Raw genomic sequence first — 25031 nt, forward strand, 5'->3', positions numbered from 1 at the left:
AACCCAGTACCTTAGATGCATTGATACTAAGCCAAGGCTGCAGAGGCCAGACAGAATTTTAGATAAAAATATGCATATGTATCTAGTGAGCCAGCTATACAGCATTCAATGTCTGTAGCCAAGGCTTCTGTCCAAAACTTTTAATAACATAAGGCACATGACTGCTTTACAAACAATAAAACTAGGCAGTTTTAATAATGAGGCACACAGTTGCGTACAAAATGAGCCATTTATTTACAGTCAGTGCATAATAGCCACAGCATAGCAGCACCAAAAAAAGCTAAAATTTCCAACACTGAAGCAGCACTTTTTTTCAAAGCACCTCTGGGCGTAAAATATATTAAAAATTCTGGTTGCATTAAGCTCTAAAAGAGCAATGGTGTCTCGGCTTATTTGTTACACCTTCGCAGAAGGAGGGAAAATATCTTTGATCAAGAACTATGCACAGCATTTACATATCTTTCTACACAACAGTCACTATCACGTGCTATATTTGTCACTATGATACAGGAAATGGCAGCCACCTATTTACCATCTGTGCCCTTACCAAATGTCTCGGCACAGAAGTCCACTATGTGCATGTTTTATTGTGTGCACAGATTTGGGAAGCAGTGGCCACAAAAAAATATTGTCTTTCGCTTAAATACACTAAAATCACAGCTAGCAGCACTTGGCAAAGGAATAAAGGCTTTTCGTTTTTCTTCTTTTTTTTTTTTTCATTTAAGCAGCTCAGTCTTCTTCACTGTCGCTAAAGTGAGCAGTGTACTTCCTCTCCTCGTAGGTGTCTCTTGCATAATTGATTTGCTGCACAACCTGCAAGACAGATGCATAGAACAGTAAAGGTAAGTTAAATGAGTAACTTTCTTCGAGATCAGCTTAGCTTTAGAAGACAATTACCTAACTGGCCAGAGTGCAGGCACCTTCTGTGTTGCAACTAGTTGCAGTTAGTCTCCCCCTAGTTAATGAAACAGTTCTTGAGCAGATGCGTGACCACTCAAAGATGCCTGGGCAAGAGGGTCCCTCTTTTGGACACTAGCAACTTGTCCTGTGCCTGACAGGCTCTATTATTTGCAATTATTTTCTTGAAATGGTTTGCTTTGTTGGCTACTCACCTCTTTATTTCCTTTTCACTAATTTAGTTTCACAAAAAAAAAGTATTTCCAGCTATGTGCGCCAAGAAGTCACAACTACTTCCAAAGACTATTAAACTGGAAAGGACTAGTCTAGTCTATTGAACTGGTTAGTCTATTAAACTGGAAAGGACAAATCACTTTCTGCACTTCACAGGGGAATTTCCTGCACAGCAATTGGGGCGATAGAGCCAGTAGAAATGGGCACGGCCCTGAAAAAGTAAGTAGCGTGCTTTGTTCAGGACAACTCCAAGCATATTTCACTGCCGTCCCAGCTTAGAGCCTGATCTTTGAACTTCACCGCTACTCAGCAGTGGTCTACAAGAAAAGACTTTTGCAGCCTGGAGCAGTGCATTAAGTTTGCTGCTGTGCAGTTTCAGAGTTCTTAAACTACTCTCCACTGTGGTTATTTCAAGCAACTAGTTTTCGAATTAAACGAGCATGTCTCTTAGGGCAAATTACTTGCAGCACATAACTGCATGTGAGTGCTTCATCTATTCACCCACAAATGATAAGATGATGTATAAACCTTTAAATTTTGGGACTATCAGCAAGCTGTTCAGACAAAAAAAAAGGGTCTGTGCGTGGTTTAAAGGGGTCTCACAATACTGGCCACATAAACGGCACCCCAGTGGGTGGGAGCACAAGTAGATGATCGTGAACGACCTCCTAAAGTGAAGGCAGCGATCATGACACAATATCACAACTGAAAACTTCCAAGCTATGTTAACGATTGTAAAAAAACCATCAGGCATGCTTGCAGGTACCCATGTGCACTTGGAAAACATTTCTCACATGCCTCTAGATGAAAATTGCCCCCATATAAAATGCAACAGATGTGCAGGGCCGAATATACTATTACCAGCCACCAGATGCTGCTAGCTACAATTGCCTGCAAGGTGTTTGAATTATTTTCAACACTATGATGTAGTGCCAAAAAAGTTGCCTTCCTCCACCAGCATGTATGCCCACAATCAGAAGCTTATGAAGCGTGACTTTGGCAAAGAAATAACATCTTTTCATCTAGGGCTCACTGCTTGAGACCTAATGGCACTCTGCATGATTCACGCATGCAGAATTAAACTTCACAGATATATATTCTAGGCTCCATGCAAAGACTGCAATAAAATGAATTTTTTCACTGCTGTTGTATATTATAAACTTTCGTAGTGAGTGTACTTTTGCGCTATGTACGCAGTGGCACCAACCCACCTTTCTTGCAGTGGCCTCATTTTCACAGCCAATGCGCAGAGATCCGTGATGCAGGTCGCAGCTGCTCGAGAGCCGCTGGTTCTCGGGCCGTAGCAGGAACTCCACGTAGAAGGGCGGCTGCGGCTGCAGCCCAAGGTTGGAAGGGAACCAGCGGCAGTAGCTCAGGCTACTGTATGGCACTACATGCAGGATGCTCTCAGTGTGCGCGCCCTCACGCTTGATGATGAAGGCGCGCTCAGTTGAGATCAGCACCCGTGGCCCATCAGGCCGACTCTCCAGCTGTTCCATGGCTACAAAGCTGCACAGAGGCACAACAGCACAATGATGCAAGGAAGAACTTGTTTCAAGGTTGCTGCACAGTAAAAGCACAGCTGTGTTGCTGGCCAGCTTGAAAGACGGACTCCTCAAAAACCAAGAGCACGCAAAATCTGCTCCATGAAATCGACCTACTTCATTCCAGCTTTGGCCTACCCCCAAGTAGTAAGCTAGCAGACAGTGCAGGGGCATCACTCACAGGTCACTGCCGGCATCGGCCAGGTTGCAGAGGAACTGCTGCCCCAGGGCTTGGGTGGTTGAGTAGCAAGGCAGCAGGCCACCAGGGCCTGAGCAGAGGCGAGGTGGCCGGCAGCGTCGCGGATGCACATGTGAAGGGGGCTTGCTGGTGTCGCGCACGATGCTGGCCGCTTCCGTCACCAGGTCCAGAAACCCGGCAGCCGGCATGGCCACAGTCCCAATCAGGCCCTTCCCCAGACCCGTCAGGAGACCCTGTTCCAAGGTAAGCCGAGATAATTTTTTTTCGATTTGCTCTGCGTGACACAACACTTAGACATAGCTATTTAACTCTTTCGCTACCGCAGAAAAATGGACGATTTGGAGTGTACGGAAAGAAATTTTTTTTTCACAAGAACTAATACACCCAGCACATATTGCAATGCATGAATTTGTAGCTTATTAGTTACACTTCTGAATGAAACAAACAGAAAACTTCTTTGTGCGAAAGTAAATGAACATTTATTTGTGAAATTAGCTAAAAACACAAAAAAAGTATATAGCAAAAACAAAAATTACCGGCTGCACTAAGCCAGAACTTGATTAGAGAAAAACTGGAATATACAAACTGTTGCACATGTTTATAGCTGTCATTATTCACAGTTCCAGCTATGAGAAAAATTTACTGCACTTTCCATGGCCTGTCAAGTCAGGGGTCATGACTGTGGTGCCACTGTGAAGAGCAATCAGGGGTGAAGATGTGAAGCAGAGGTAGACTGACAGGTGCTTCACATAAGGCTTTATCTTTGTTCCGCCCTTGTTCTCTGATAGCCGAGCTTGCAGTTTCTTCTCTTTTTAATTTTTTTCGGTTGGTGTTGAATGGATTCTATGGGAGGATTGGGGGCGTGGACTTCATTTCCCTCATCATACCCGAAGATTTCTCGAATGAGCTGCTCCCTGAAAGCCAGCTGATAAAATTTGGCATTTTAGGCAAGCTCTAAAACATCAGAATCAATGAAATAAGTTTTAGCGATGTGGTTCGAAAGCCAGGACACTTTCCAAGTTTTGCCAATAGATGCTGCCGCCACTGAATCATCCGGGTCCGTTACGTGCAAAAAAACAAACAAAAAAAGCGAAAAACCAATTTTGAGAAATGATTTTTGATAGCTAGAATAGATTATTCTGGTATTTCAGTAGAAATATAGTCGCGGCAGGTCAACAATTCCAATGTATATGATGATTCCAATGAACATCAGCATCTCCAACAGATTCACATCTTCCCATGAGCCGTCACGCCGAACTTGCTGAAAATCTTCATGCATGCATACTTATTAGTGTTTCCGCACACGGTCTTCATCATTTTCGCCGTGAAGAGCATCAAAAAAAAGTCGAGACGTCGAGCTAATCTCCGAGCGCAGCTCCGCAGCGATGTGCCAATATGGACACCTAGCTGTCGTCTTGGTTGAAAAACGCGACGCGACCTTGAGCATTTGGCAAACTGCCTTCGCCATACGTTGTCAAGACCCTGAAGCATAAAAATAAACCACTCTCATCAATTACAAACCGTATGAACCGCAGAAAACTCACAGCGAACGAAAACAGAACTTACATGCAAGTAAGCGCTGACATTCCAGGCTCCCGAGGCGAAGTCTCGCTGTCGAAACCGAAATCCAACGTTTGTACATTGTTGCCCGACTAATAACCGCTGCTTTCGTCGCAAAAAACGAAACCGAAACCAGCCGACGTACTCGGTGTCAGCTTTCGTTTTCGAGGAGCGCGCGGCGACGCGGACGCCATTTTCTCCGGCTGACGCCGCTGCGGCCGTTCAAAGTTTTATTTTTCACGGCGCCCCCTCATGTCAAAACACTGAAACCAAGGCTGCAATCGAAAGAGCAGTTGTTGAGCTTGCTAGCTAGATGGCGGAGCACGTAAACGACTCTCCAAAATGAGCTTTTTTATGCGGGCGATTTGAATCGATCATATGCGATCGATGGCCTATGGCGCGGTAGCGAAAGAGTTAAACAGGTAAGCTTGTAAGGAGGTGCAGCTGAAGGGGAAGAAGTAATTAATGAAAAAGAAAAAGACAGCCTAAGCAGAACATAGAGGATACTATGGGCAATTGGTGCAAATCCATATTTACAACAGCTGCACCCGGTGTTGCATGTGTACAAAATTGTTTTTTGGGAAAATGGCGCATTATCTGTCTCATATATCTCGGCTGAACCGCAGCGCCATAAGGGAAGGAATAAAGGAGGGACTGAGAGAAGAAAGGAAGGAAGAAGTGCTGTATTGGAGGGTCCGAATAATTTCAACTACCTGGTGATCATTAATGTACACTGACATCCCATAGCACATGGGTGCCTTTTGCATTTCACCTCCATCAGTCGTGTGCCTGCAAACTTTTTTGCCCCTTTGTTCTCTCATAACTTAAAGTCTTCCAAGCACAGTGGTAAAAATCTCGCCATTAAAAAGAGATAAATCAAGCTGGATGCCCCTTTTTGAAGGGACACTGAAGACAAGCTCCATACAACTTTTATTTCAGCAGAAATCAATTCTCTGATGCTTTGCGGTTATGTTGATGTCTGTTCCGCAGCAAGACACAATTATTATGGAGAAAATTTTGTTCCAAACCGGAACAATTTTTCCACACCACTGCATTCAAGCTCGTGACATCAAGACCCCAAAGGACTCCGTAATCATCAAATGGAAGGAAATAGCATGAGATGATAGCATGAATGATGGGCTAGAGAGAATCCATGCTACCTGCTTTAACACATACCGACTACAGGCATTTGCCAGCCATGCTGGTTTTAGAATTTGCCTTTTGTTTCAAAGAAAAAATGCCCACAATAAAAAGAAAACCTTGTTTTTAAGTTCATCAACAGACCACGTCACAGCTGCCACCACCCATGCATTACAGTATTTCAACCTCACCAAAAAGCTGACTGCAGAGGTGACAGGAAAACGTGGCTAGCAAACTTGCCCGGTTGGGCAGGGACTGACCTGAACGCCCTCATTGATGGCCCCCTGATAGGAGTGCCTTGCGATGCTGGTGAAGCCGCCAACCACCCCGCTGCCCAGGCGTCGCAGCCCTGTCACCAGGTGCCTCTCAGAGTTCTCGGGGGCGGCTGCACTGCGGCTGCGCTGCTCCAGCTGTCGGCCAGGGTCCGCCACTGTCGTCAGGCTCTCGGACAGAGAACCGGCCATCTGTAAGTTTTGCACAAAATCCTGTCATGAGGAGCAAGAACAAACCGCACGAGCAAAACTCCCTATTCACACACGTAAATGGATGCGATGTTGCTGCATAAAGCCACATCAGCACCTGGCGGTGGTAAACACAAGCTTCTCGAGAAACGTGTTTCAAGTAGCAACATGGACCAATCGGTACACTTTAAAGTTCCTGCACGCACTTACATGTGTTACTTGCATGCCTCCAGGCAAAAATTACAGCAAAAGAAAACAGCACCAGCAAAGAGACAGGGAGAGTAGTGTCCTTGGTCGCCAAACCAAAGACTGCCATGCAAACGGCCCTGAGGTGCTGCTTGAGGCACCTGCAAAACTGTCACGCCAGGAAGCGGTGTCTCCTGCTTTAAGCTGCGTCACACAGGAACTGTGGAATTTAATTGCAGTTCAATGAATTACTGGCGTCTCCGCTGCAATGCTTCAGCCCTCATCTTTTGCAAAGTGGAGAAAGCAGTTTTCCAAAAGGTCTTTTACGTCAACTCCAAGACTAGACGCCTTCCCCAATCAGCTAGTCATTTCACGCGTCACATGACCAGTACCACCTTGTACGTGTTATCACAATCACGCCTCACTCTCATCCCACTCTTCACTAACACCACAACCAGGAGGGCATGGTTTACCATAACTTTTGTGGTATGGTGGAACAGAGAGAGACCACGGGTCACTCAAAACTGACGTGGATGAGAGCAGGTAAAGGAAATATTCATTCAAGATTCTCTAGTAGCGCTCACAAACTCATGAACACGTGTAATATATATATATTTTTTTTCATAACTAGCGTGCCAACTTTTGGAGGAGCCCTCTAATCCACGAAAAGCTTGTACCCAGCACTGACACATGCGAAATTGCCAAGCACATGTTGTTTGCGTTCAGTGGACTTTAAAACGCTTTAATGGCCTTCAAGTAAAATGTCCATGTCACATCAAATCAAACTTTATTTTCTCTCTCAAGGAGAACGTGGACATAATACTTCCACATTTCTACAACACAAGCTCCATCACCACTGAGATTTTTTCTTTATGGAAATTTCAACAGCTCTGGTAAAAATAAAAGCTTACTTTTTGAGCTTAGCTGTGCACTTTACTTCATTTATCTGCATTTCACGAACAAAACTTACCTTGGCAGTGGAATTTGACAAGCCGTGGGTGACGCCTTTAACAAAGCTGGTGGCATTGCCGTCCTTGATGAACTCAGACCAGCCGGTGCAGACATCATTGATGAGTCCCACTGGGTCGCCCAAGAAATCAACGGCACCCAGAATCTTTGCTGCATGGCTCTGGAACTCCTGACAAGGCACAGAGGGATGTATTACCACAGAATAAAAGACATGAGACCGTGTGATTTCTACCTCACAATCACAGATCTCATTTACACAGGCATTTCGCAGAAGTTTAGAAATTAAAGTAAGAAGAAATAAACACCTACCCCTTTGTAATGTTCAACCACGTTGTCGACCAGGAATTCAAGTGACTCAAATGGGTGGGATTTCACAAAGGAATCTGCAGTGATGAAAGAATCATGAAAAATTATGAAGTGCCTGCCTCCCTCTCATAACATCAGAAACCTTCTAGCAAGGCACTTTGAACTAACATTTAAACTGTGAAAGGTAATGCGAGATTGCTCTCTTTGGGAACCAGATTAAGAACAAATATTGTTGACACTGCTGTACAGTGCGACCACAAAAGTAAATGTCTGTTTGCATGACCATAACACAGCCTAATATGACCCTGCCCTCACTTTCATCTCTCCAAAATGAGAAATAAGGTAGCTACTTGAGATATGCGCCATTTTGCTTAGGAATAGATATCTGTTTTTTAACTCATTATAAACAGAACCAACAGCAACAATGAACTTATGGCCTTAACATGAAAGCACATTGATACCATGGCATTGACACCAAAGCATTACGAACTGTACATGTTATTTCTCTAGCCAGTGGCCTCCTTAGTTCTAGAACAAATAATTGCCATGTATAACTACTTTAAATACCAGCAGAAATGTATTCTGCAGGGATTAAGGATAACTCGCAGTATATTCCCACTTAAAGGAACAATATGACGTCTGCGTTGAATTCGCCATAGCCAAATAAATATAATTTGGGAAAGAGTAAGCTCGTGACCCCGCAAACAAATTCATGCCAAAGAACATGAGAAAACAACAACCAGTGTCAGCACAATGCTTTTTCATCGTATTCTTAAATTTCCTCCATTTATGTGACTCCCTACTAGAAGCACTAAGCAAGGCATCAAACATAGTAGTATGTGCTATGCATGAAGTTCAACTTATCAGCATTAAACTTATCTGAGGATAACCAACCTGTACAGCTGGGGTAACATGCAAACGCTAACACTGAAGCTTGGGCGAGCTGCTAATCCACTGAGTAATGCCGCGCTGTTTGAAACTAGGATGAAGGAAGACAGACAAGGATGATTGCTGGGTAAAACTTGCGTACAACACTGGGGCGGTGTGCTGTCCTGCAGACAAACTTACATTTTGCCACAGATGCTAGGTTCCAGAGAAAGTAAGTCACACAGACCAACTAGAAAGGTGGGCATGAGAACATGCTGTCTAATTTCACTTTCTAATGCCTGCCGAACTCAGCTTAAGTGCTCTATACAAGCACCAACACCAATTGTGCATGGACTGCATACTCACTTGCACGCATCCCCTATCATCTTTCATAAACTTGTAAAGAATTTAGCCACTACTGCTAACCTTCATGTGGCTATCAGCACATGTATTTGAGTGGGTATGCCCTTGCTTGAAAGAGAAATTTTCATCATTCACAAGACCCCTGAAATCAAGCAAAACTGGCTGGTTAGAAGCACTCAATTGAGGGAAGTCAGTAAAATGGGTAAAAGACGAACAACATTGTTTTACTGTGGCAAGCAAAAAGAACTTAACTATAAAAGAAAAGAGAACAAGCTAATCCTGTCACCAGCCACTGTGAGCCATCAATAGAGACAGGTAGATTTTTTTCGACAGCTTTCTCTGTTCCAGTTAACTTGACCCAGTACGTCGGCAGGCCAATGCGAACTTGCCAAGTTCGACGACGACATCCTCGAAGCGCATGAGGCTCCAGCCGACCTTCTTCTTGATGGTGTCCAGCTCTGGGGGACGGTGACTCATGGTCAACACGCTGAGCTTGACCTGGTCCAGCCTCAACTTCAGGGTGTTGAAGTAGAAGCGCCTTGCATTGGCCGACGCAGCTGCATTAGCTCTGGGTGCCCAGCAAGAGGAATAGACAAAAAACCAGCCATTAGATCCCGCCACGATTAGCATTTCAAATGTGCTCTGCTTCACAATGCAGCAAAAAAAAAACTAGCTGCGCACTTTCTGGAGCCAAAAGTAATGTTGAATGCTAGCAACAGTCATCAAGTGGTAAAGCAATGCATTTTTGCTTTTAAACATCTTGCTGTACTTTTTGAAGACATCTCAAACCTCTGTTCATAACTTCACGCAGGCCCTTTGGCCTACCTTTACAAAACCTTTATGAACCTGCTTAAGTCCTCCCCCTTTTCTAAGCCGTCAGCATGCTGGCATGTTGTTTAACAAGCACAACAAAGCATATAGTAGATAGTAGTAATTCAAATGCAGAACACAGTCAGGGCAGCGCACCTTTGCAACTGGTTGTCGATGATAATTTCGTCGCTGAAGTCATCAACCTGGTGGTGCAGGAACTGTACAATCTTCAGCATCAGCAACTCCTCCAAGGCCACAGTGATGTTCTTCACGTGCATGATGAAATGCTACCAAGAGAAAAAAAATTTGCCACTTACTAGCTTTGCAGTAACAGCTCGACTCTTCTGTGTGATGCACCACTCAGAACAAAGCAGTACATAATATATCATGAGTTAGTCCATTAACAGCAGCTTTTTAAACAGCAGCTTTTTTAAGCATTGCATTTTGACCATTGCATAATCAAATCAGAGAGACACAAAAATTCAACACGTCTTTACTCCACTGAAGCCTACTGACGCAGATATGCCATGTGACGACATCTTGTACAGGACTGCAAGTCCCCTGCTTCCAAGTCTAAGCTAAGGTGATGTTTTTTATCTGCCTGTTCTTGTTTGTTACACTGGCATTCCTTTTCTTTTCTTGCCTCTGCTGTTTCTTTTTTCCACTGCTCCAAAACAACTCCTAATGTGGCTGTCTTTGCTGCACAGTTTTCATACAGCTTCACGGCACTTTCAGTTCTTTGCCAATAAATGTGATGGTTTAGTGGCTGGCTAAGCATTTTCACTGAGCTCATTTGTACCTTTGTACCTTCCATTATAAAAACTGATCTGCCAAAGACTACAAGCAAGCATACAACTGGCTGCATAGTTGATCATACTGCTGCCATCTGCTGAGGGTGCATGCTGAATGCTAAATGGATAAGTTTTGGCACTGCTTGACAGATGGCATAGCATCCATGCAGCAATAAAACCAATGGACAAACACAAAATACGGATAAATTTTCCGCTGTACTCAGAAAGTGCAAGGTTGAAGTCAAGAATGCATTCCTGCACTAGAAAGCTATGTGCAGATAAAATGCACCACAACAGAAATGCTTCCTACCTGGAAGATGACCACATCTGTATCTTTCTGAGGTAGGCGCTCAGCGGTGATGACTATGGCTGGCAGATGGCGCTGGCGGTCACGCTCATGTAAGGGTGTCACATAGAGTGCCACTGGGCGCTCAGCTCCGTGCAGCTGATTGTCAACCTGCATGTTCTCAACGCTAGCATCCAGCAGCTGTGACGATGGGCTCTGAATGAAGTTGACACGGATATTCTGCAGCACTGCATAGAGGAGTTCCTCACTCAAGTGGTTGATGACAGACACGCCCACGCCTCCCATCAGGTGCAGGTTGAGCTGAAATTTTCATGTGTAGCAAGAGAGGGAAAAAAAAAGCAACAAATAAGCTAGAGAAGGGCTATGGAATAAAAGACTTTAAGTGCCAAAATACAATGTACAGCAATTCAATGCAGCTGCAAAAACACATGAACAGGTTGCATGACCTACAAACAGTCAAATTCATAACAGATCAGTTTCAGCCAGCAGGGGGCGGTAATCCATAGCTTCACAAAGCGCATGAAAGGAATTACCTACAAGACAGCGACAACATGTGTGCACTAGAGTAAACTACGAACTGTGACAATTTTGTACCTTAGCACTTTCATACAATGTGACTGTGCTTTTGCATAACTGCAGTAGATGTATGTTCCCAAGTTACCCTTGGGCTAACTGCCATCCATATTTCTTGCAGTAGTGGCCTTTTTTTTTTCTTTCTTGCAGCTTTGTAGCCTCCAGTGATTCTGGCACCTTGCAAATTCCACTAACTGGAAGTTACTTTATCGGCATGCAAGCTATTACTATCCTATCCTTAGTCTTTTGTGGTCGAGTTAGATAACTTGGAAAAAGACAATCTAGGGTGGATTTAACTGGGTAAGCTAATGAAGCATTACCACCTAAACAACAGCACGTTTGAAACAAGAACAAGACAAACTCCACAACACAAGCAGTGACACGAACCTTGAGCTATGTACCTTGTCTTGTACTCGTTTTAAATAGTAAGCGATTACCTAAGTCACGATCACATTTCCCACCTCTTGCCTTCACCCTGTTTCTTTCCTCAATAAGTATTTCAGGCTATAACCCTGTCACCACATGTATTTTAAAGACGAGCATACACACAGTACTTACCTCAAGGTCTATGCCAAACCTCCCATCCAGCTGAGGAGCCTGAGGGTCCTCTGAAGGGGACACTTTCTGCGCCAGCAGGCCGACGTCCGGACTCAAGGTGCTCACAGAAATCTTTTGCTGTGCATAAAAAAAGGGCTCTGTTAATAGGCACTTAGTCCAAGTCCCATCGACTTCCAGTTCACGTACCTTCTGCATGAAATCTGAGATGCCGAGCACAATCGTGGGGCCCTTCGGAATGACTCGAACAGAAAGAACTCCTGAGCCACCCCGCATCTTCTGGTTGACAACAGCCTGCTCCAGGGGCACACCATTGGGCATGCATTCGAAGCTAACTGGCTGCGGTGGGCCCAACACTACATCATTCCCTGCAAAAACAAATACATCTGCATATCAGCAACACTATGAATTCTAGTGCTGTAAAGTCTGTTTCTTTGGTAAGCATCAGATTTTTAATCACTGCATATGTGGCATGCAAGGTACAAACTATTTCTTTCACAAAAAATTGGGCAATCAGAAAAAACCTGAAACTGGGTTAGTTAGTGTTGCTTCACACTTTGCAAGGCACAAAAAAAAAAATATACAAGTTTTGTCTGTGTGTGTTTTGTTCAGGTTTGTGGAGCGGCACAGCTCTAATTACAAAACTAAGAGAGGTGATTGCAGAGATTGCAGTACATAGATACATGTACATTAAAGCTAAAACTTTTGAGCAGATATATATCCTGCATGCACTAGTATTTAAAATGCAGTGTGTATGATATAAGTCAAATGTGTGGACTGCCACTGTAAGAAGCCAGTTAGGAGAACTCGAAATCCACAGCAAGCAAGTTGAATAGTAATGCTTTTCTTTTTACAAACCCGCTTAAAACTGAAATGGTGAAAAAAAGAAAAGCTAGCATCCTGCCGAACAACACAAACTGACAGGCAAGTTGGTCTGACATATCAAGGTGAAACAGCAATAGCATCTTGCCACAAGTATGCCGAGACTTAGCATAAACAGGTCACACACTGCAGTCAGAACAATATTAAAATGAAGCAGTTGCAAATTTCAGTTTCATCTCCAAAGAAAAGCAAACGCACAAGGCTTGACATGACAAAAAAAAAGCTTGAATTAAACCGTATATTGCATGCCCCAAAGGTAATAATAAACAAGAAATTACTTGTGCTTGCACATAGGGAAGCTCTTCACAGGACAATCTAGACATCCCTTTATTTTCAGAAAGATGCTTTCAGGCAATAAGCAGGAATTGGGAATTAAGTGAGCTGCTCACAAGGCAAAGTTAAGAAATGACTGAAAGAGGTGCGTTGCACCTTTCAGTGCGGCTTGGCACAAGCCTATTCCTCCTACCAGTCCTTTGCAATCCTTCAGATCAACCAGCCTCAGAATGTGCCACATTTAAGCTGTCCCATTTAACTGCATGGCAAACACTTCCCACAACGAATCACTGCCGTACCTAACACATGAGGCAGTAATGCTACAACTTGACACCTACGCTTCATTTAAATGCTTGCGTGTCATCTCTGCCGGCTGCTTTTGAAATACAGTAAAAGCTCGTTAATTCGAACTTCACGGGACCGGGACAAACGTTCGAATTATCCGATGTTCGAATTATCGAATGGCCGCGAAAAAACCGACAAGAACCATTTGCACTACGGTGTATGTAGGGTATTTACTCGGGTAACGAACCCACTCACATAATGAACCCACCCGCCCCCGATTTTTGCCTAAGAATCTGAAAAAAAAAAGCGTCAGTCGTTAACGCTTCCCTCCGTTTGGCACCGTCACGGCCCCCAACGCATTTCTTGGCGGCACGCCAAGATGCTGCGCAGCGATAACATCACTTTTGACGTTAGCTCCAGCAAGGGGGAAGCGAACTTTGGCAGAGTGCCAGCGCTTGTTCGGTTGTGCAAGCCTCGTTTTCAGCACCATCACGGCCCCCAACGCATTTCTTGGCGGCGCGCCAAGATGCTGCGCAGGCAGCGATAACATCACTTTTGACGTTAGCTCCAGCAAGGGGGAAGCGAACTTTGGCAGAGTGCCAGAGCTTGTGCCGGCGTCTTGTTCGCGGGTGAGCGCGTGCTTGCGCGCTTCCGTTGGCGACCGACCGATGGGTGGAAGCATGGACGACACTCGCAAAGAAAAACAAAGTTTTTCGCTCGTAATTTGTAGCGCCGGTCCTCCGAAGTCATAGCATAGCCTTCATGGGCGTTGGCTGGGACCGCGCTGACAGTGCTTATCGGTATTTTCGAATTAACAGGGCTCGAATTAACGAGCATTTAGTTGCGAGTTCCCGAGGTTGCGTGGAAAAGAGGGTAGGCAGCCGCCAGCGCGGTCGCCAACCCCTTCCCACCGGTGCCGCCGGCCGCCGCGCCAGTGATGGCGCCATTTAAGCTTTACCCACTCTTCCATGGTTTTATCTAGTTCAATCTTCTGTCCCCGTTTAGGACCTACGCAGCCTCTAACTATGCGGAGGAGGTGCTTTTTTTTTTTTGGCCACATGCTGTGTGCCAAGCCGCCCAGACGCGGTGGCGCGTAGTTCGAATTATCCATAACGGAACCGACTCGCTTTCGAATTAATGGGCTTTTTTATACACAGATCTCTATGGAGCTTGGCCGGACCAAGTAGTGTAGTTTGAATTATCCGAAAATTCGAATTATCGAGTTTTGAATTAACGAGCTTTCACTGTATATTCAACTACCTTACAAACAGTTTTGCTTTGACATGCATAGGTGAAGTACTATGTGAAACCCATCATTTGGTGATAGAAAGATGCTGTTCAGAGTTCACACAACAAACAGCAACACAAGGGCCTGTGAAAACCCTAAAAGGCAGCAGACACAACACAGAGACACATGCGTCATTCTCACCTCTCCGCAGACCGTGGAATCCATCGCGGGGCTGCACAAACATGCCAGGCAGCTGGCAACAGAGGCGGCCGTCACTGCAGAACTGCCAAGTCTGGGTCAGACGCCGCCGGCCGTCGGGCTTGCGCAGCATCAGCTCCGTGTACTTCTTGGGCTCAGGTCCCAGACTGGCAATGTCGAGCACCAGCATGTGGCCAGGCTCTGCGCTGGGCCGGGGGTCACGTGGAGTGCTTGAGCCCTCATGTTGCAGCATCCCCGTAGAGGTCATGCGCCACAGCTGTGAACGCTTGCCCAGCTCCTGCAAGGTCAGGTCATATCTGATTGGACAATACACCCATATACAGTAAAAGTTCACTAATTAATTCGACCCCCGTTAATTCAGAAATCCAGATAACTTGAACTGCCAGTGCAGTTCTGGCCAACGCCCATGTGAGTCTACGGTACTGGACGCCCGCTAATTCTGATGCTGCGAGTCTCACAGCGGGTAATGAAAGGCTTAAATAAAACAAGCCTCAACTGCAGGTACAGGTGCAGTCGAAAGTAAATGGAAGGCAATATTAACGAAAAAAATTAATCATTGCCCGCTCAATTCATGCATCCTTGAATACATATGTGTAGACTAATTGTGATTGTGCGAATTGCACTGTGCACCAACAAACATGGATCATTGCGCTTCAGATTTAAAGAAATTAAATTTTTTTGACAAAGTCGCCTTCCATTTACTTTTGACGGCGACTGTACAAAAATGAGCCATCACGCAAATTCAACTACCTTCTTGTTGATGACAATGCGAGTCCCCTGCGGAACATCGAGCACCAGTTCTTGGCACTTGACATCTTTGGAGCCTGGCTGAACCTTCACCATTGCCCTCGGTCTGCAGCAAGCGAGAAAAATTTACCAAGGATGAAAAAAATATACAATAAATTCACTAGAGAATGCATTGCAAAACAAAAAGACGTGTTACAGACTAAACACCAGCACGTTCCCTGAAAAATGCCTACGAGCTCCACACGTGTTTGTGTGGGATTCCCCACTTTGCCCCGTCCGACTTTTGGCACTCACGAGTAAAGAACACACTGGACAAAATAGCACAAGAGTATGTGTTAACTTGCAAGTATACTAAAATACTGCCACATGCATTATGCTCACTTAATGTTCTTGATGTAAGTGGACATGTGGTGTTGTTATGTTTGTGTTTCAGTGTAAGACAAGCCTCACATGAAGCGAGTGTTGCAGCAAGATCGTACTTACTCTAAGAATGTTCCTGCGAAAGCAATGTAAAAGAAGTTCTCGTAGTAGAGTTTCTTGCCAGGTCTGAAAATGGTCATGTCGTAAGTCTCGCTCATCCCTCCGGGAGCAGTCACAGTGATGTGTGGCGGCAAGGTGGGCTCATCCCAGGCATATGGAACTGCAATTCAACACAATGGACACGGTGTGCGGAATGCACACAGCAAGCGCTATAAGAATAAAGGAGATATGAAAAGAATGCAATTTCTGAGAAATACACCTTCATTTTCAGTGTATCAATCAAAAAAAGATTTAGTGGCAAAAGCTTGCTCACATCTGTGCCTTTGAAAAATATCAACCTGCGTCTATCGATATGCAAGCATTGTCTGTCGTGAGCCAGCTACAATGTACATATATCAGAATCTCCAATCCTATAATGAGTGCCACACTAAAATAGCCACGCCAGCTGATATGCGTAACAATGCTCAAGTTGTAATTCACAGTTTGCAAGTTCCTTCAGTCCTATCCATGTTCAATTGATCGACTGGTCTCATTGATTGAAGATTTATTTTTTCTTTCAGATACATGAGGAAGGGTACACAAGCAAAAGGTATTTCCATGCCTGACAAGGGTAGTGGCATGGTATGGTAAGTGGGGCTTTAAATCTCATAGCTGTTCATGGGCTAAAAATAATAATAAATTTGAAAAATACTTTGGTGGTTGGGGAAAATAAATGTAAAGTATCCGAACCACCTAAATTAACCCTTTCACTGTCACGGACGTACCGGTACGTTTTCGCGCTTCCCCCCCCACAGTGTCACTGACGTACCGGTACATTCTCTATCGTGCGTTCAAAATTTTGCGCTTGAGCGCAAAGCTGACGCTCTTGGACTAGCTGCACCATCTGTTGAATCTTTCTACAAGTTCGTATTTTCGCCCCTTACTGTTTTGGTACGTGTATTGAAGAGTACGGAGTGACTTCCATCCCACCCCCCCCTCTTTGCTGAGTGGCGCGGTCACACCGCGTTCGCCGGATCATGACGCGCGCGTGTGGTTATGGGTCCAAGGGTTGTTCTGCCATCTGCCGCTGTTTTGCAGGTTTTTATTTTTCTTCTGTCGGCGTGTGAGCTACGGCGCTTCAAGTTCAAGGGCGCGTGCCGTTGCCACTCCGAGAGTCAAAGAGACTGACACATGACTCGATCGCTGCTTTTGCTCTCTCGTCGCACCCTCGCTTGCGGCTGGCAGCAGCAAAAGCAAAGCCCCTCAACTTTGTTTTAGCCTTTTTCCATCTCCCTCTCTCATCTTTATTACACAGCGTCCCATTTGTCTCCATTTTGCGGGCCACTGAAAGCACACCCCCGCTGCGCGCGGTTACTTTCGGATATGGCTGACCGCGAGGGACCTTCCTCTGCGCATTGGAGCGGTGGCCCTTCAGATTCTAAATACGAGCCGAGCTCGGATTCGGACTCTGACAGCGTCTCATCCGAGGAAGAGGCGAGTTCCGCATCGTCAGATTCCGACGTTGAAACGGCGGGACCATCATCCCGGAAGTGTGCGACACTGGGGGTGCGTCACGGGCAGAAACACCCGACAGCGAAAGGGTTAATTGCTGAATTACAGTACACCATTTCAAACCCTACATACTGCATGTGAAGCAACTAATGAAAAATTACTTTGCTTTAAGAAATACACAGTGAAATGCAACTTGCACAACACTACCACTGTGAACCAAAAAAAAAAATGAATATAATGTGTTCTGTGAATCTGTACCTGATGCATAAGGTCGTATTTGGTCAGTAAGTTTCTGCAATAACTGCTCGATTAAGGGGGGAAACTGGTCTTGTAAAGAAAATTTTATTAATTTAGTCATAGTTATGAAATTTTCAGGGCACATGTATTTTTGTGTGCTGATTCTAGATATGTCTTTTAATTTCATGTAAAACAATTCCTTGAGCACTTATGCACTTTTTATGCTAGTATTTTGCGGAGAGTTTTGAAGAAAATTTGCTGCAGGAAACTCGCTGAAATGTATGCCATTGGGTTCTCTTGACACCAAGGAATACAATAAGGGTAAAATTATCATCCTGGCTCCCACAGAACTTCAGTAATAGAGTACTGAAGCTGCCACTTCACACACAGGAATACACATTTTCCTTCTCATTTCTCAAGCGACAACTTCAAAACTCTATAACTTAAGTTCTATGATAGGCAGGAAGGCAATTTTACCCTTATTGTATTCCTTGGTGTCAAGAGAACCAAATGGCATACATTTCAGCGAGTTTCCCGCAGCAAATTTTCTTCAAAACTCTTCGCAAAATACTAGCATAAAAAGTGCATAAGTGCTCAAGGAATTGTTTTACATGAAATTAAATGACACATTTAGAATCAGCACGCAAAAATACATAAGCCCTGAAGATTTCATAACTGTGACTTCATTAATAAAAATTTTTTTTCAAGACCAGTGTCCCTCCTTAAACAAGCAATGATAAATGGATTTCGCATACTGTAGCAACAGAACCTAACGCGCAATGTCATGTCACCGTGACATCTGCTTCAAAAAACAAAACAAAAAAAAAAAAAAACATCGGAAAGTAGTACTTTGTCGCAATCACTGTCTCAAGGTCCCTTTGGCCTACAGGGACATAAAATCACCATTTGTTACCATCCTCAGTAAACAGACCTTGCTAAAACCTTTTTTTTTTCTTGTTATCCCTGTTAGTAAGCAGGTGTTGCTAAAGGTAGACTCCACTACAAGAAGTAGATTGAAAGGAACCACAATGAATGCTCTCTCAACTGGTGGAGAACATACTATGATAAAGCGATTTTCTAAAACAGCAATTCACACAGGCACACCAGAGTTCCCAGCTCATGATACACACCTACTAAGTTACAACAAGACAACAGTGAATAATGCTTGTATTAGTAGCTTGTCAACTTAGGGTGCAACAAAAACAGCTGGGAAGGCTACAGTACCTGACGTGTGTGCCTTGACAGTGGCCCTGAGCAGCTCGTTGCTGACACTTGTCTGGTGGAAGGTGATGGGAACTTCAGACTGATTGTCAATGCGCAGCGGTGGAGGAATCTTTGCACAGTCCATGAAGATGATGAAGAACATTGCGCCCTTGAGAATCACTTCCACTCGAAGAAAGTATGACCTCCCAAGATCATCCCTAAAAGAGCACCAGAGCATTACTGAGACTGCAATCGAAAAACTCCCAATTTTCTTCTCTCTCATAAGGCAGAAACAAGCACAAATGAAATTTCAAGAAAACTTCACAGTGCTACTTACAAAATCAACAGGAGCAAACAACACGACTGGCGTTACAGTCACACAACACAACTTCCAACACTGCCATTTGGGCCTTGGTCCCTGGCAAATGTAATGCTTGTTCAATCACTATATCTAAAACTGCCCAGGCATACTCCCACAATGCACTTCACAAAGGCAGCAAACCAGAGGTTCGACAAGCTAGCATTATATCTGGCCCTAACAAAGGCAGCAACATTTCAATACTGTTGTTTCAAAACGATCAGAATTCAATGGTACCGACCCTCTCTGAACTAAAAAGAATGACACCTGCCTCGTGTGGATGTGAAACGAGTTAAGCTCATCAATCTTGAAGCCGCCTGACCACAGGCAGCCGGGTGCGTCCACTAGCCGCACACACAAAAGGTTGTCAAGGTCCACCCGTGGCCAGTGGAAAGGCAGGCTGGACTTTGGCTTCGCCAGGGAGATGTGGTGCCTATGCTGATGCTAGAAACAGAAAAGTGTGTCAGAAATCAGAAAATGCAAGCCTGTGCAGGCATGCATGTGAATACATTCATCACACATACTCTTATAAAGCCATTGCATGTCGTGGTCAGCAACAAAAGCTCAAAACACAACAAACATAAAAAGACCAAATTTGCTTGAAGCCTACTAATACGACACATAGTCAAAGGTTCGAATGTAGTCAAGTGTTCAGATGTTGGAAAGCATACAGCTCGTACTCTGAGAAACAATGAATAGATTGAACACGACCTTTTAAAAATGATAAACATAATTTCAATGCTGCAAAAGAAGCATGAAATTGTTTGTCACTACCTACCAGCTCCTTTGTGGCAAATCTCTGGGCGATTTGAACAACAGAGCTGCTCTGGTTGTCGATGAGAAACCTTGGAGACAGCACAACATAGTTGGTGCACGCATATTTTCCTCTTCCTTGTTGAATCTCCACCCCAATAGTGTAGACCCTGCAACAATGAAGAAGGCAAACGGAGGTTATTCCATAGCCAGAAATAAAACCAAGCATCAAATGGTTAGACATGCGCAAAAAAGTTATCCACTGCCACAGGAGTCCAGTGGCTCCACCACAAAGATGTCATGTGCCCACATGTTGTTGAAGGACATGTTATGTTATCCATTTGATGAGTGTTGCCCATGCTGCTGACAGCCAGATTCTTGCAACTCAACTTCACAAAGTGATGATGAATGAAAAAAATGTCATTAACAAGCCACAACTGACAGGTTAGCCCTGTTCGGGCACACACAGCTTAAACAAGACCAAGCAGTTTACTGAGTCTTATTTTTTCCTGAAATGTACTCGATTGTGCAGACTCCATTTTTTTTCCACTGCATTGATGTTGCAACAGTTTCATCTTTTCTCAGTCACAGAGCACACAGCATCCCAAAACTCCGTGCCTCACAAGAAATTCACATTTTGATCAGCTGCCATTTGAGATAGAATTAGTCGAGCAGTCCCCTCACACCAACCTCCCAGGTGTTTTTCACGCTAAGCCTTCTGATAAAGAATTGCAGCACAGGTCCCAAGTGAAGAAAAAAAACTGGCGAACCTTTAAGTGCTGCTAAGCAAAGCATATAAAGCAGAAGGCACATGACTTTTTCATATCTGTTTATGCTTATGTGCCTCATAGTAGCAAGGGGCTCTTCAGCTAATGGCACAGCAATCACAAGAGCAAATATTGGTTATTTTTGTTTTATGTAATTGCTTTCACAGGGTGTAGACACTTTTCTTTTTTTTTTGTGTATGTAATAAAAAGATTTGTGCTGGGACTTATGAAACTTATACCTTTTTGTATGATGGAGTAGTAATAGGTGGAGCTGATATGCTACAAAATGAACATTTCGGACTTCACTCCGGATTGTAAACAAGACAACTGATTACCGTAAAAACCCGCGTATAATACGAACCCGAATAAAATACGGGGCTAAGATTTAGAGACGCGAAATGGGAAAAAAAGTTTCACTCGCGTATAATACGAGTAACACAAGCTCATAGAAGACATTTATTCAAATCACATCCCGCACTTCACTTCAATTACTTTGTTCTTCAGTAGCGCTTTCTTCGAACATTTCTTTGTCCGACAAATCATCCCAAATGTACTCATCTTCCGTGCCATCGAGGGCGTTCGAGATGCCGCACTTCTTAAGCCCGCTTCAGCCGCCCGGTTGGCGTCACTGCAGGCTCACCTGAGCGCATCCACTCTGCGTAGCACCGCCTGACTGCGTCCTTGAACGGTTTGTTTACACAACCATCAAACGGCCGCGAAAGCTTTGTCGCATTCCGCTGCACGCGAAAAGGGCTTCTTTCTGTTGTGGCCATCCACGAATGCTTCCTTCGACGACACCAAACTGCCTCCCGGCCGCACCGTTGCCGATGTTCTCCGCAGCCAAAATCGCTTGAAAGTAGCCGAGTACTGTTTTCGAGATCGTGACATCGTGCTCTCTAAAACAATATCCACTTCACGAAGCGTGCCTTACATGCTAGCACGTGTGTTGTCAACAGGCGCACAGCACACCGCGATCCCCCGGCGCACCCAACGGATCAACAAAGAAACGACGTCGTGACGTCGTTTGTCGAGAGTAACGAAGCCAAGCCGTAGCCACGCGCCAATAGCGAAGCGAAGCCATAGCCACGCCGCAAAAACGAAACCAAAACATCGAGCAACTTCGAAAATTTTTGTTCGGATCCGCAAATAGTACGAGGCGGAAATTTAGGACGCTAATTATGGGAAAAAACCTCGTATTATACGCGGGTTTTTACGGTATTTTAAAATTTTTGTGTGTTCATCATCATCATCATCATCAGTGTGACTTCGCCGACTACAGGGCAAAGGCCTCTCCCATGTCTCTCCAATTAACCCTGTCCGTTTTGTCGCTCAAAATTTCATAATAACCTTTTCCTTGTAGTAATATCTAACAGCTCCTTTTATATTAACACCGTCGAAGAGCATATATGCTTTTAGATCTCTGTGTAGTGATATACCAAAAAGCGCTACGTGCTGTGGAGGAGAAAAAAAAAATAAAATCTCAATGGAATCGCAAAAAAATAAGCTTTCTCCTGTGGTAAGGAAAGATTAAAACTCACCAGTCAGGACGGGCATCGTTTGGCGACACCATGAGCCGGCGCACCTTGATGCCCTTCTCCAGCGAGAAACAGGTGCACCACTGGGGAAAGCTCCGTGGGTGCAACTCCATCCCCACCCTCATGCTGCACCTGCAAACCACCAGAATACACCACGGGCCTGTGCACCACGCACCAAGCTTCCAAAAGCAACACACAGCTCACATAGCAGTGCATGGCATGCTCACAGGGTCTCCACCCTCTATACTACCGTCCGTCTATTTATATTAAAGTCAAACACAATGGGTCGACTGTGACCATTACAAAACAAAACTACAAAATGTGCAATGCATCAATGTGCTATTGTAACTTCATGTAACAAACATGACCACGAAACAACTTTAATTTTTTATACCGAACGTTCATAGCAAGGGTAGGGGACAGAGTATTCACGATTCATGCGAGGTGTGCACAGTCAAGGGCTAAATACACACCACTGCTCGTTTGGCATACCTATGGTGCACTTTTGCATTGCCTCCCACTAATGCCTTGGATGGGCAAAAGTCAAGCAGTTACTAAGCAAATGTGCGCCGTATGAAAACCTTTGCGTCTCCCCAAAATATCAAGAAGCCTTGAAGCGCACTTACATCATGGATGCTTCACTGTCGGCAAACGAGAAGAGCAGAGGCACCATGCTCCGTGCCTGCTCGTGCTCAGGAAACTGCCCAGCTGACTCGCAGTTGGTCCCTTCTTGCTTGAAGATGAGCGGAAGGCCCGAGCGGTTGATAATCCAGTAAGGCACAGACACAAACACCTTCAGTCGCCAATGAAGAAGCAAGGGGGAAGGAGAGAAAAAAAAAGAAACGAAATGACACTGAGTAGGTGGACAACGTCGAGTGCTCAGAACCTGACTACACCTAGACATGCTCTCCAGGTAAGGAACTGTCAGCAGGTGTCCGTCACATTTGGGCTAATTTAGTAACTGCCTTTTGTTAATCCTGCATCAAGGACTTTCAGTATAAAACTCCCACAACAGTTTTTAACACATAAGGTGCCTACACCTTATACATAAGGTGCCTACAAGAGCAATACAGTCAATCCTTGCAGTAACGAAACGGCCTGTGACAAAATAATAGACATAAAAAAAGAACAGCTATTGCCCTTGGAAGGCATGTATGTGATATCTCGCTTTAATCTCGTTTTAATGTTTATCTGTGAAGGGCTAGAACAAACTCAAAATAAACTTCACTGGCCATTTAGCACTGTGCACATTATTTACAGTGGTGCACTACATTCGAATAACCATTCAATGGCAGCAAACTGAAATTACAACACATATCCCGCTATGTCAAGCACCATGCAAAACATGCGCAAAACTCTTTTCGTTCCAAGCACCGCCAGCACAGAGCGTTTTTTTCAGACCATTTGCTAGTTTTGGTGCAACGAAATTTTGACATCGACGTGCACATTTTCAGCAAACTCGAGTACTCGAGTTCCACCAAACAATCTTGTGCAGCGTGGCGCACATTACCTGCTGTGCCTTGGTAGAGTTGCCAAGGTCATCAGTTTCCCCATTCGCCGACCTCTTTTCTGCATGTGAACTGCTGTGAGCATGCTGTGCTTCTCAGGTGCTGTGTGCAGTTTAGTTTCGGTTTTTGCACCATGGTTATGTTATGTGATTTGACTGTTTGGCAGTGTGCTTAGTGTGCTTGATGGTACCAATGCCCTGCTGCCTTAAAAAGGCCAAGATGAGTGACAGTGTTGGAAAACAGAAGCATAAGATGGTTTCCGCTCACCAAAAGGTGGACATGACAAAAACAACAGTAACCTTCCATGTAGCACATCTATGCTCCACCATTAGACATTGGTGTCATGAGGTGAAGCTGTGTAACAGAGATGTTGCAACCAATGTGTGCGTGCGTCATGCAGGGAAGCCAATCAAAACGAGTACTCGCGACAGATTTGCTGCCGTGCATGTGCTTTTCTTGTGACTCATATAGACTTCAGCGCCAAGAAGATGGGGTTAAATACACTGAATAGGCATCTCCCTGTCCTCTGCAACAATATTCCTCCATTATCTATTTCCTGGGCACTGAAGCCTGTGTGGGCTGCGGAAGAAATGGGTATATGTTGGCAAAGCTGACATATTCGCGGTTGGTAAACCCACATTCAGCTGCATAGTACGTGTGCCTAGGCTCGGTCTAAGGATCCCTTAAAGGAACAATGTGGGCAGGAAAATATGCGTTTCAAATTTTTAGCGTGTCTTACAAGTAGGGGTGTGCGAATAGTGGTTTTTTGATTCGAAGCGAATTCGAAGCGAATAGCGATTTTCTTCGAATAATTTCGAAGCGAATAGTTCGAATAGTACTTCTGGCACTAAAAAGAGGCTGAGTGACAGTAGGCATTTCCAAAACCATTTATTTTCCCAACACACGATGCCATTACACACTGCACTGAGGCTTTATTTAAAACCACACTTCAAAATTTTAACACCTAGAGTGAAGAACAATTTTTACTGGCAATTTATACTGGAAGAACAACTTTTACATTCCCAGACTTGCATTCCCTCAAGCAAGAATGGAAACGGCTGTACAAAACTCGCGCCGCAAGCGAAACGTCATTCGCACCGCTCGCGCGTCCTGGCAAAATTGTCCCCAGTAGTACTTCCGAGCAGCACTCAGCATCGCGCTTCCATCAAGAATGCTCTCAGCCTCCAACGTATCGGAGTGCCCAAGTTGCGGCGACGGAGTTCGGCACACCACCCAAGATGGCTCAATGCCCTGATTACGGCGGCGTTCCGTTCCCATCAACGCGCAAGCAGTCAGAATAGCA

The 25031-nt window shown here is 44.7% G+C and overlaps 1 protein-coding gene across 6 annotated transcripts in view; it reads right to left on the bottom strand.

The window, feature by feature from the left end:
- Positions 1-210: 210 nt before the first annotated feature.
- The window catches only part of Vps13D (vacuolar protein sorting 13D), a 111632-nt gene continuing 86811 nt past the window's right edge, over positions 211-25031 (bottom strand). For all 6 annotated transcript variants that reach the window (XM_089573892.1, XM_089573888.1, XM_089573891.1 and 3 more), the window contains exons 61-79: positions 22847-23013; positions 22224-22352; positions 19944-20088; positions 19437-19609; positions 18829-19025; positions 15880-16036; positions 15400-15502; positions 14632-14926; positions 11952-12130; positions 11766-11882; positions 10638-10934; positions 9693-9823; positions 9116-9294; positions 7500-7573; positions 7192-7359; positions 5835-6038; positions 2857-3107; positions 2343-2640; positions 211-813 (exon numbers count right to left, since the gene is read on the bottom strand). In XM_089573892.1, coding sequence (XP_089430018.1) covers positions 730-813; positions 2343-2640; positions 2857-3107; positions 5835-6038; positions 7192-7359; positions 7500-7573; positions 9116-9294; positions 9693-9823; positions 10638-10934; positions 11766-11882; positions 11952-12130; positions 14632-14926; positions 15400-15502; positions 15880-16036; positions 18829-19025; positions 19437-19609; positions 19944-20088; positions 22224-22352; positions 22847-23013 — 3348 coding nt within the window. In that variant the 3' untranslated portion in view covers positions 211-729. The remainder of the gene's footprint in view (positions 814-2342; positions 2641-2856; positions 3108-5834; positions 6039-7191; positions 7360-7499; positions 7574-9115; positions 9295-9692; positions 9824-10637; positions 10935-11765; positions 11883-11951; positions 12131-14631; positions 14927-15399; positions 15503-15879; positions 16037-18828; positions 19026-19436; positions 19610-19943; positions 20089-22223; positions 22353-22846; positions 23014-25031) is intronic.

Source organism: Amblyomma mixtum, chromosome 2 (assembly GCF_055824585.1).
Source record: "Amblyomma mixtum isolate Tamu chromosome 2, ASM5582458v1, whole genome shotgun sequence".
Taxonomy (NCBI): domain Eukaryota; kingdom Metazoa; phylum Arthropoda; class Arachnida; order Ixodida; family Ixodidae; genus Amblyomma; species Amblyomma mixtum.